General features: G+C 57.2%; 1 protein-coding gene across 1 annotated transcript; it reads left to right on the top strand.

Annotated features, from left to right (window-relative positions):
- Positions 1-895: 895 nt before the first annotated feature.
- Positions 896-10,971, top strand: MPO (myeloperoxidase). The gene is made up of 14 exons (XM_032616782.1): positions 896-920; positions 1,080-1,157; positions 1,307-1,400; positions 1,938-2,113; positions 2,310-2,433; positions 2,533-2,662; positions 2,733-2,939; positions 3,762-4,080; positions 5,886-6,046; positions 7,405-7,660; positions 8,124-8,294; positions 9,069-9,306; positions 10,021-10,235; positions 10,882-10,971. Exons 2-13 carry the CDS (start codon positions 1,082-1,084, stop codon positions 10,226-10,228), a joined length of 2,160 nt encoding a protein of 719 aa, XP_032472673.1. The 5' UTR covers positions 896-920; positions 1,080-1,081; the 3' UTR covers positions 10,229-10,235; positions 10,882-10,971.
- Positions 10,972-10,993: the final 22 nt, after the last annotated feature.

Genomic DNA, 10,993 nt, shown 5'->3' with positions numbered 1-10,993 from the left:
CTGACGAGGGCACAGGGAGGTGGACTGACACAGTCATTAGTCGTAGGGTACCTTTCCTGCTGCGGAATGGCAGTCCCTTTGCCAGTCTTCCCCAGGGCTTCTCCCTCTTCTATATCAAAAGTTTAATGCAAATCCTAACGACAATGATCTTGTCCCTGGGAGGCACTGGGCTGTGTCACCCAACTGACCACTAACCACAACCAGCTCGCTTCTCTCCTGGTTCCTGAAATCTGGGGGCAGATGGTGGGGATGTTGGAGACAGCCCCCTACCAAAAGCCAAGAGGAAAGGGGATGAAGAGAGGGACAGAGGAAGTTAACCTTGGTCCTCAGCCCATGGCCCCCAGGGTCTTCTTTCCTGTGAAGCCCAACGGTCCCCAGCCAGATTTCCTGTCCCTTTAGCCTTCTCCAAGAATGGAGGACTGCCCATCAAGGTTGGCCACAGGGGTCAGGTTACTGTTGGGGGTGGGGCAAGGTGCCCTGAGGCAGATCGGGCCATCATCACTCCAGGCGTCTCCTTCACCTTCTGTTTCCCATAATTCCTTAGGTTGTCAGTTCCTAACTTTTGTCCCTTTCAAAGGAACCTTGGATACTCAGTTGAACCAGAATTTTGGAGGGGGTGCGGTTAGTTGTCTGCGCCCCCTGGGGACAGCACTGGTCTAGGCACACAACGGGGAGCTGAGAAACTCTGGGGGTGCTAAGTTCAAAGGCTGGAGACAGTTCTGGTCCCTCCTCTCCTGCCCGTGTCACCCATATCAGAGAACTCTTTCTAAGCACGCTGGGCCCAGGCGGGGAGGAGAGAGAGTTCAGTCTCCAGGGGCGGGCCTCATCTGCCCTGCCCCTCCCCCAGCTTGGAGGACATAAAAGCCCAGATTTAGCTAAGAGGTGATGTCAATGTCAGCTGGAGCACGGGAACTTTGGAGGTAGGGTCCTGGACTCCGTCTGTTGGCAGAACCCACTGAGGGGGCACTGGGGGGTGAAGGTGGGAGTGAGGGGCCTGGGAGGAGAGGGACATGGGGCTCTCTTCTCCCTAAATGCCCTGTGGGCTTTGGACACTTACTGGGCTTGGGGTCTTGCTGCAGAGATGAAGCTGCCCCTGGGCCTAGCAGGACTCCTGGTCATTCTAGCCATGCCCCAGCCTTCTGAGGGTGCCGCTCCAGGTAACAGTTCAGAAGGAAGGGAAAAGGTGGTGTGCTGGGGGAGGTTCTGAGTCCCCGGGATGCCTTTCCTCAGTGTAAGCCACCCGGGCTCTAGGGCCTGATGGGGGCTTTGGGCCCATTCCTTACCTCATGACCCCTGTTCTGGGCAGCTGTCCTGGGGGAAGTGGAGACCTCGGTGGTGCTGACCTGCATGGAGGAGGCCAAGCGGCTAGTAGACAAAGCCTACAAGGAGCGGCGGGAAAGGTGGGGCGCCGGGGAACGGCGTGGTTCTGGGCAAGGCTGTCCCAGGCCTTTCAGAGAAGGAACAGGCAGTGGGGAATTTGTGGCTGGGCGTGGGGTCCTCTGTCTGTCAGTCTTTTTTTTTTTTGCGGTACGCGGGCCTCTCACTGTTGTGGCCTCTCCCGTTGCGGAGCACAGGCTCCGGACGTGCAGGCTCAGCGGCCATGGCTCACGGGCCCAGCCGCTCCACGGCATGTGGGATCTTCCCGGACCGGGGCACGAACCCGTGTCCCCTGTATCGGCAGGCGGACTCTCAACAACTGCGCCACCAGGGAAGCCCTGTCAGTCTTTTTATCTCTGGGTGCGAGAACATTTTCCAAACCATGCCTCCCGTGGCCTGGGCTCTGGGCACCCAGGTCCAAACCCCGTTTAAAAAGAGAAACCTGCTTCCTAACTGTGGGTCTGTCTACACTGTCCTCTGTGTCCAGAACCCTGGGCTGGGGCTGTGCTGAGTGTCTCTGCCTCCCTTCTCTGGCCCTCACTCCTCCCTGCCCCAAGCAGCATCAAGCAGCGCCTTCACAGTGGCTCAGCCAGCCCCATGGAACTCCTGTCCTACTTCAAGCAGCCAGTGGCAGCCACCAGGACAGCTGTGAGGGCTGCTGACTACCTGCACGTGGCCCTAGGCCTGCTGGAGAGGAAGCTGCGGCCCCTGTGGCCAGGCCGCTTCAATGTCACAGGTACCATTCCCTCTACATCCCCAGACCCTCGCTCAATCCCAGTGGTTCCCCCAACCCCTCTTTCCAGGGAGTCTCAGCAGGCATCCTAGCGTCCCCTCCATGTCCTCAGACCACACCCCCCAACCGAGGCTCCCCGGCAGAGGATAGAAAATAGAATCTCAGCTCCCACTCGCCCCCTACTTTCCCGGCCCCGCAGACGTGCTGACACCTGCCCAGCTGAATCTGCTGTCCAAGACTAGCGGCTGCGCCTACCAGGACCTGGGGGTTAGGTGCCCAGAGGAGGACCAGTACCGAACCATCACCGGGCAGTGCAACAACAGGTGTGGCCGCTGGGGACCTCCCCTCGGCGGGCGGCTGGTGGCTAGAGGGGGGTGGTCCCGACCACATGGCGTCAGCGCCCTGTTCCCCCACCCCTGCAGGCGCAGCCCCACGCTAGGGGCCTCCAACCGCGCATTTGCGCGCTGGCTGCCGGCGGAGTACGAGGATGGCTTCTCCCTGCCCTTCGGCTGGACGCCCGGGGTCAAGCGCAACGGCTTCCCCGTGCCCCTGGTGAGCCCTGGCCCGCGGAGTGGGAGAGGCCCGGCCGAGGCCAGGGCCCCTGACTCCCCGTGTCCCGCAGGCTCGCGCCGTCTCGAACGACATCGTGCGCTTCCCCACGGAGAACCTGACCCCGGACCAGGAGCGCTCGCTCATGTTCATGCAGTGGGGCCAGCTGCTCGACCACGACCTCGACTTCACCCCCGAGCCAGCCGCCCGTGTCTCCTTCCTCACTGGCATCAACTGCGAGACCAGCTGCCTGCAGCAGCCTCCCTGCTTCCCGCTCAAGGTACTCCCTCCCTGCCCCACCGGCCAGCCTGCCGGGTCGCGGGAGGGGCAGCGTTCCCGGAAGGGAACACCTCCCTCCGTGCCCAGCCTTCCTTCCCTGGCTCCCAGCAAGGCTGGCCCTGAGCCCCCATCCCCCGCCACTCTGGGCTACGGACCGTCCCACCGTCCCTCAAACCTCTGTGTGCAGGTGCCGGGGGCTCAGTCCTCCTCCCCCCCCCACTCACGGGCTCCCTCTCCCCAAGCCCACATCACACAGAGGCTGGGTTTTGGGGTTGGAGCAGGGCTGAGAGTGGGCTGGTTGGTCGAGGCATGTGCAGAGTAGGTAGACGAGGGGAGAAAGAAGGAAGGAGGATCCGAGAGAGAGGGAGAGAGATACAGGGGCCAGAGTGAGAGAGAGGAAGGGGAAAGGAAGAGGAGGCCCCCGGAGAGTGTAGAGACCAGATCTAGAGAACAGAGGAGGGAGGAGCAGAGACAGAAAAGAGGAGAGAAAGGAGGTTTGGGGGGAGGGGTCAGAGGACTGGCCACACCCCCTTCAGGGGCCCCACATCCCCCACGCCAGCATCCTACTCGTCACCCCTCCAGCTCGGAGGCGCTCTGCTGGTGGAACCTCAGGCTGATCCCCTGGGGGCCTTGAGACGGCTTCCTGCCGGCCGAGGGGGCCGAGGAGCTCCGTTTTAGTATCTGGGTTGCCCCCTCTGGTCCTGGGCTCTAGGCTGCTTCCGAGGTGGGAATTAAGGCCTTCAGGAGGGTGGGCGGGGGAAAGCCGCTCCTGATCTCTGTCCCTGGCCTCGGCGAGCCCGCCGGGCCTCTCTCTGTGCCGCAGATCCCACCCGATGACCCCCGCATCAAGAACCAACGCGACTGCATCCCTTTCTTCCGCTCCAGCCCGGCCTGCAAAGGGAGCAACATCACCGTCCGCAACCAGATCAACGCGCTCACCTCCTTCGTGGACGCCAGCATGGTGTACGGCAGCGAGGACCCCTTGGCCATGAAGCTGCGCAACCTGACCAACCAGCTGGGGCTGCTGGCTGTCAACACCCGCTTCCATGACAACGGCCGGGCCCTGCTGCCCTTTGACAACCTGCACGATGACCCCTGCCTCCTCACCAACCGCACCGCGAACATCCCCTGCTTCCTGGCAGGTCAGTCTTGGGCAGGGACCTGGGCTGATGCAGGGGTGCCCCCTACCAGAGCCACAGCGGGCCTGTTTGAGAGCCCCTTGTGGGTTTGCATTTAGAGAGACTGTCCTCATCAACTTCATGATATTAATCCAGTTGCCTTGGTAACAAGTTGGATGGAGCCAGAGAGGCGAAACAGAAACAAAACCCCAAACCAACAAAAACAATAACCCCAAACCTAAGAAGGAGACTCAGGGATGGCCAAGGAGCGAGCCTCTGTCCATCTGTTCAGCCCTTTCTCTGTCGCTCTCTTTCCCTCTGGACTCTGGGAGAGAGGAAAGTTGAGTCCTCCAGGAACAGGGAACTGAAGGGACAGAGAGCAACATGGTACCCTCACTCTCTAGAATCACAGTATCCAATATGGTAGCCACTAGCCACACATGGCTATTTTCATTTACGTGTAAGTTAATTTAAATGAACTTAAATTAAAAACAAGATCCCTCCACAGCGCTAGCTACATTTCAAATGCTCAACAGCCTCGTAGGCTAGTGGCTTCCATATAGGACAGCTCAAATGTAGAACATTTCCATCTTCATGTTCCATTGGACAGAACTGCTCCAGCACATCACCACCTATCCACCTTGATTCCCTGTAATGAGAGCGGGTGGGATTTTCGATTTAAACAACTGGCATTCCTGGGGATATGGTTGGGGCAATGATGGTGGTAGTGCCCAGAAATTTTACGCTTTTACCTTTAAACCCAACAGTGGGTCTGAGGCCTTTCTCTCTGGCCTCCCAACCTCACCTCCTGGTGGCTCCTGATAGGTGGGCCCTGGGGAGGAGAATCAAGGTCAGCACCAGTGTGGGCTTTTCTGGGCTAGTGGGGGAAGAGCAGCACTCCTTGGCCTCCTCATGGTGTTGAGCCCCATGTTCCCAGCCTGGATGGTCATGACCTCTGTCAGGTTGTGGGAAGGAAAAGCTGCTCTCAGAGAATATCCTTCTCAACAAACTTTAGAGCTGTGGAGGACTGAACCCAGTGTCCTGCAGAAATGGGCTTGGCCCTAACCCTCTGGTACTTCCAGAGCAGGTTTAGGGGAAGACTTGAGGGATCAGAGGGTCACACTTCGTTCTTTTGCACAGTCTCAGGGGTGGACTTCAAACATCCTGTACCCTGGCTCCCTGCCCTGAGCAGGCTGCACAATTAGCATGCAGTAAGGTGTGGATGGCAGTTCTGAACAGATGGTACTGGCTTTCTAGGGTCCTGTGTTAAGAAGGATTCTGAGGTTGCATCCAATTTTAGCAGGAGAGAGGGCTGTGATCATTCACTGTGTCTCACATGGACGGGAAAATAGGGAGAGCCAACGTGCATGCTACTTTTTGGCCTTCCCTGAATCAAGAGAATAAGTCAATCAAGCTGTATTCATGGATCTCCTATTTTGTACCAGGCACTGTGTTAAACCCCATGTGTCTGTGTATACATTGGGTGGGAGGGTCAGATACAAAAAGGCACAAGCCACAGTCCTTGTCCTCAAGGTGCTACCAGTCTCAGGTGTGGGAAGGTGGCAAGTCCTGTGTCAGATCTGGTGCTTAGTGAATGAGCATCTCTGACCAGCCGTGCCACTAAAGAGAGGAAGAGCTATTATGGTGGACCAGGGCATCAAGGCAGGCTTCCTAGAGGAGGTGTAGACTGAGCATGGCGTGGAAAGATGGGTGGAGAGGAGGGCTGGGTAAGGGGCATTTGAGGCCTTGGCTTGGGAGAGGGTTTCAGTGGAGCAAATCCTTTCTGGGAGGGAGGTCTTAGGAATGACAGTAGCTCTTGCTTCCCCAAGGGGACACCCGCTCAAGTGAGATGCCTGAGCTCACCTCCATGCACACACTCTTTCTGCGGGAGCACAACCGGCTGGCCACAGAGCTCAAGCGCCTGAACCCCTGCTGGAATGGAGAGAAGCTCTATCAGGAAGCCCGAAAGATCGTGGGAGCCATGGTCCAGGTAGGCGGTCCTGCGCGTCAGTGATGCCAGGGGTCGGCAGACTTGGGATCCAGACATGCCTTTGCCACATCTTATCAGTGCAAATTAACCCTCATGAGCTTCAGTTTCTTCATCCATGATACTGTAAGGATTAAAGGACACATATGAAAACACCTGGCAGATACCAAGCACCTGACAAGGGTCACTTGCCTTCCAACGCCTCTTTCCCAGGCTTGCTGACCTTTCTACTGATACTTTCCTGTCCACCAGGAATGGTACTGGGAGGTTTAAACAGGTGGTTCTAAAGTGCCTGGCGCACAGTAGCTGTTCAGTAAATGCTTCTCCTTTCCTTCATCTCATCATCACCCTTGGCTCCTTTGCACACTCTCTCTTCTTTATAGCTCTATCACAGGTCACCTGCTCTCCTTATCCTCGCTTATCCATGGTGGGTGTTCTCTGAACTTTTTTTGAAATGTTTAAATGCTTTATTTATTTATTGGCTGCACTACATGGCTTGCGGAATCTTAGTTCCCCGACCAGGGATTGAACTCGTGCCCCCTGCAGTGGAAGCAGAGAGTCCTAACCACTGGACCTCCAGGGGATTTCCCTTCTCCCAACTTTTGATGCTCCAGCATCCCCATTGTCTCCCCAAGACATAAACACACACACACACACACACACACACACACACACACACACACACACACGCACATGCACACCCCTTGTTAATACTCTTTGACCCTGGAGGAGAGAGAGTTGCTGGAGCTGAGGGTGAATTTTCAATCTGCACTAAGAAAGTGAGATTCATTTAAACCTCAGAGGAAATTCCAGAGTCTAGAATCTAGAGTGGGACTGTTCCATCTCTTTTCTTTTCACTGGGAGAAAGCATCTAGGGTGGCCCTTTTCCATTTTGCTTCCCCTCTTCCTACAGGCAATATATTGAACCCTACTGTGAGCCAGGCACTTGCTGGGCACTGAGTAATTTCAAGAGAAATGAGATACAACCCTTGCCCTCAAGGAGCTAATAAGTTTGTAGGAGAAATGGGACCATGGGTAACAAGGGCAAGGGAGCTACTGCAAGGACTAACAAAGCCCTTTTTTTATGAAATACTTTAGGGCAGAGAGCAGCATAATTACCCGTAATTTACATTTGAGGAACTGGGGCTCAGAGAGGTTAATAACTGGCTCAAGGGCACACAGCTGGCAAGCACTAGAGCTCTGTTTATGCCATTCGGTGCCACTCTGTGAGACTCAGCTCCAGTGCTGTGGGAGGCAAATCTCTGGCCTTATACGAGGGAGGGATCCCCTGAGTCAGGAGCAGGTGAAGAATCTGCTGGGCGGGATGAGTGGAGAGGCTGCTCTGTGTGACTTTTCTTTAGATCATCACTTACCGAGATTACTTGCCCCTGGTGCTGGGGCCGGAGGCCATGAGGAAGTACCTGCCCGAGTACCGCTCCTACAATGACTCGGTGGACCCGCGCATCGCCAACGTCTTCACCAATGCCTTCCGCTATGGCCACACCCTCATCCAGCCCTTCATGTTCCGCCTGAACGATCAGTACCAGCCTATGCAGCCCAACCCTCGTGTTCCACTCAGCAAGGTCTTTTTTGCCAGCTGGAGGGTTGTGCTGGAAGGTGAGCGGGACCTAAGCCAGGAGTGAGTTAGCTGGCAGCCGAGGGTGGGATGGGGGTGGGCTTCATCACAGGGAGCTAGGGTGGACAAAATCCTCTTTCCTTCCATCTTTGGGGATCTGATCTGACTTTCCAGCCTCTGACTTTCAAGCAGAGTTCACCTGACTCTGGTGAACTCTGGTGCAGATGGCTTGTAAGGAGCTGGCTCCTTCCTGTGTGTTGTACTGAATAATCCTCAGTGACCCCGGAGGCCAGGGGCTGGGAGCACCTGAGCCTTGCCAGTCTGAATGGCATTACCCCCCGAGACCTCAAAGCCTCAGTGAGGACCTGCCCGCTGGGGACACCTTGGCGCCAGAAGCCGCACATGCCAAGCCCGCTTCTGCAATCCCCCCGGTTCTACCTGACTCCGGTCTGAGCTCTGATACTGAGCCAGATCCTTCCCCCAACCTTGCTCCTCTCGCCCCAGGTGGCATTGACCCCATCCTCCGGGGCCTCATGGCCACCCCTGCGAAGCTGAATCTGCAGAACCAAATCGCGGTGGATGAGATCCGGGAGCGGCTGTTTGAGCAGGTCATGAGGATCGGGCTGGACCTGCCCGCTCTAAACATGCAGCGCAGCCGGGACCACGGCCTCCCAGGTGAGGGCCCCGCCCCTCCCCACCTCCCACTCCAGGGCCTGCCCTCTCCAGTGCCCCCAGCTGCCCAGGGCTCCCCCGACCCCCCAGAATGTTGCTCTTAGGATGCGGTCTGAGGTCAGGCTCCTACTTCTCCCTGGGCCCATCTGCCCCATTTCCAGCACCTCCCACCTCCTTTGTGTTGCTGTAACCCTCCAACTTAGAACATCATCGTAATAACCACAAGCCCCCACCCACAGTCTCAAAATCTGTCTCCATCTCATTTCACTTTGCTTCATTTTACATGAATTCTGAGGGGAAGAGATTATTATCACCTCCATTTTACTGATGAGGAAACCGAGGCTTGGAGAAATTCAGAATCTGCCCAGGTTCTCCAGCCACGTCCATGACAGAGCTGGAATTGGAGCCCAGATCAGCCTCACGCCACGCCCGTGCCTGTGTCATAGGACAGCTGGTGTGGCCGATCCTTCTAGACACACTGCACCCATCACGGGTCTGAGATCTCCACAGAGGGCCGGGAGATGCCAGCAGGAGTTATGGCAATTTAGGATTTACCGAAGGGTGGGAGGACAAGGGGAGAAAGAGAGGCTCCTGGAGAGACCCAGCTGTCCCCAGGCCCCTGGAGAGGCCGGAGGGTTCCCTGTGGGGTTTATAGCCTGGTAGCAGCCCCTCTGTGTCCTCCCCTCCCTCAGGTACCTCAGTACGTGGCCTCGCTGTGTTGGGAAGGTGGCCTTTCTGGGACCCACCCACGGGCGTCTCTCCCCTCCCCCCGTACAGGGTACAATGCCTGGAGGCGCTTCTGCGGGCTTCCGCAGCCCAGCACGGTGGGCGAGCTGGGCACGGTCCTGAAGAACCTGGACCTGGCGAGGAAGCTGATGGCCCAGTACGGCACGCCCAACAACATCGACATCTGGATGGGTGGTGTGGCCGAGCCCCTGAACAGCAAAGGCCGCGTGGGCCTGCTGCTTGCCTGCCTCATCGGGACCCAGTTCAGGAAGCTCCGCGATGGCGATCGGTGAGGACGGAGGCCGAGGGGCTCAGGCCCGCTGCGTGGCGGTGGGCCTGTCCCTGACCCTCGGGGGCCCCAGCTTCCTCCTGCTAGAAGGGGTGCATTCTGGGGAGCCTCAGGGTCATCCCTAATGCGCCCTGAATCTGTTGGGGGCACAGCAAGGAGGGACCTGGACCCCTGGTTGTCAAGGAGGGAAGAGAGAAAATGCCACTCGTAGTCACTTCTTCTCCGGGTCCCGGGCTGCCGCCACGGCACCGCCAATCTCTGTTGGAAGGTCCCATCCTCGCTTTCCCACGGCTGCTCCTGGGGTCCTGACATCTATCACACCCAGTTCTACCCTAGCCTGAATCGCGCCTTTGGGATCATTTTTAAAAGGTGTCCCACTCCAGGTGGACAAATTATAAGCCACCCCCAAGGGCCTTTCTCCCCACGTGGATGTAGCCCTGGCTACATTGTGAATGAGTGGGGGCCTGGCTCCCAGTCTGTCATCAGCGGTGCCCGGAGGCTGCTGGGGCGTGGGCGGGGGAGGCAGCTGGGCAGCTGTGAGTGGGGCTCTATTTGTTTGAACCCCCCTGGGCTGCCTGAGGGCCTGGAGCTCCCCCGTGCTGTGGGGCCGGTGTCTGCCGTGGTCCTCTGTCATCCGGGAGCATCTCCAGCCAGTGGATGCCCTCCCGGCCCAGGAGGGCCTCAGGCACGATGGCCAGCGGTGTTCCCGTGCAGGTTTTGGTGGCAGAACGAGGGCGTGTTCAGCCCGCAGCAACAGCAGGCCCTGGCCAAGATCTCCTTGCCCCGCATCATCTGTGACAACACAGGCATCACCGTCGTGTCCAAGAACAACATCTTCGAGTCCAACACGTTCCCTCGGGACTTTGTCAACTGCAGTGCACTCCCTGCGTTGGACTTGGGTTCCTGGAGGGACAGGGACTAGAGGCTGGGTAAGGGGGTGCAGTGGTGAGGTGAAGGTTGGGCATACCTGGGCTGGCCAATTGGAACCACAGAGATCTCCCTTCCCTAGGTGGGCCCATCCCTGTTCTGGGTGCCAGCCAGAAAAACCAATGACTAGACATTCATTCATGTGTGTGTGTGTGTGTGTGTGTGTGTGTGTGTGTGTGTGTACGTATGCAGTGAATATAAATTGCATTTCGTGTGTGTGTGTGAACATGGGTAGTATTTTGTGTGCGTTGGGTTCAAATCCTGCCTCTGCAGCTCACCAGCTATGTGACCTTGAACAAGTTCCTCAACCTTTGCTAAGCCTGAATTTTCTTCTCTGTAAATAACAGCTATCATGGCTCCTTAGAAGGTCCATTTGCATTCTCTAGTACTCGGTTTATTGAGCACTTACTACCTGCCAGGCACTGTGCTAGGCATGGGAAACATACAGAAAAAGTCAGACACCATTTCTGCCCTCACAGAGCTTATACCTTGAGAGGGTCCGGGTAGCAGAGGTGAACCAGCGACCCCAGAGGAGTGGCTAGTAGCAGTGGGGCTGTGGGTGGTGGTTGAGTTATGGGCCCGTGCGAGCCAGGCTCAGTCCCTGGCTGCCCTTTGTCTTCCTGACTCTCTTCTCTTGCTTTTTCACAGGAGCCTGCCTGGAGAGGGACTGGGGCCCACTGGCCCTTTGGTACCATTTGTTTGTACCTGATGATTATGATAATAAAACATCACTGATGGGGATCTTTGCTGTGTCTGCAGT

The sequence above is a fragment of the Phocoena sinus genome, chromosome 20 (assembly GCF_008692025.1).
Source record: "Phocoena sinus isolate mPhoSin1 chromosome 20, mPhoSin1.pri, whole genome shotgun sequence".
Taxonomy (NCBI): Eukaryota; Metazoa; Chordata; class Mammalia; order Artiodactyla; family Phocoenidae; genus Phocoena; species Phocoena sinus.
The sequence above is the reverse complement of the archived record's forward strand: the minus strand, read 5'-3'. Positions and strand labels throughout refer to the sequence as shown.

What these genes read in the sequence shown, in the direction of transcription:
- MPO (XM_032616782.1), top strand. Translation starts at nt 1,082, where the DNA reads ATGAAGCTGCCCCTGGGCCTAGCAGGACTCCTGGTCATTCTAGCCATG. An exon ending in AGGCCGCTTCAATGTCACAG is followed by an intron (nt 2,114 to 2,309) that starts GTACCATTCCCT and finishes CCGGCCCCGCAG; the next exon opens with ACGTGCTGACACCTGCCCAG. An exon ending in ACGGCTTCCCCGTGCCCCTG is followed by an intron (nt 2,663 to 2,732) that starts GTGAGCCCTGGC and finishes CGTGTCCCGCAG; the next exon opens with GCTCGCGCCGTCTCGAACGA.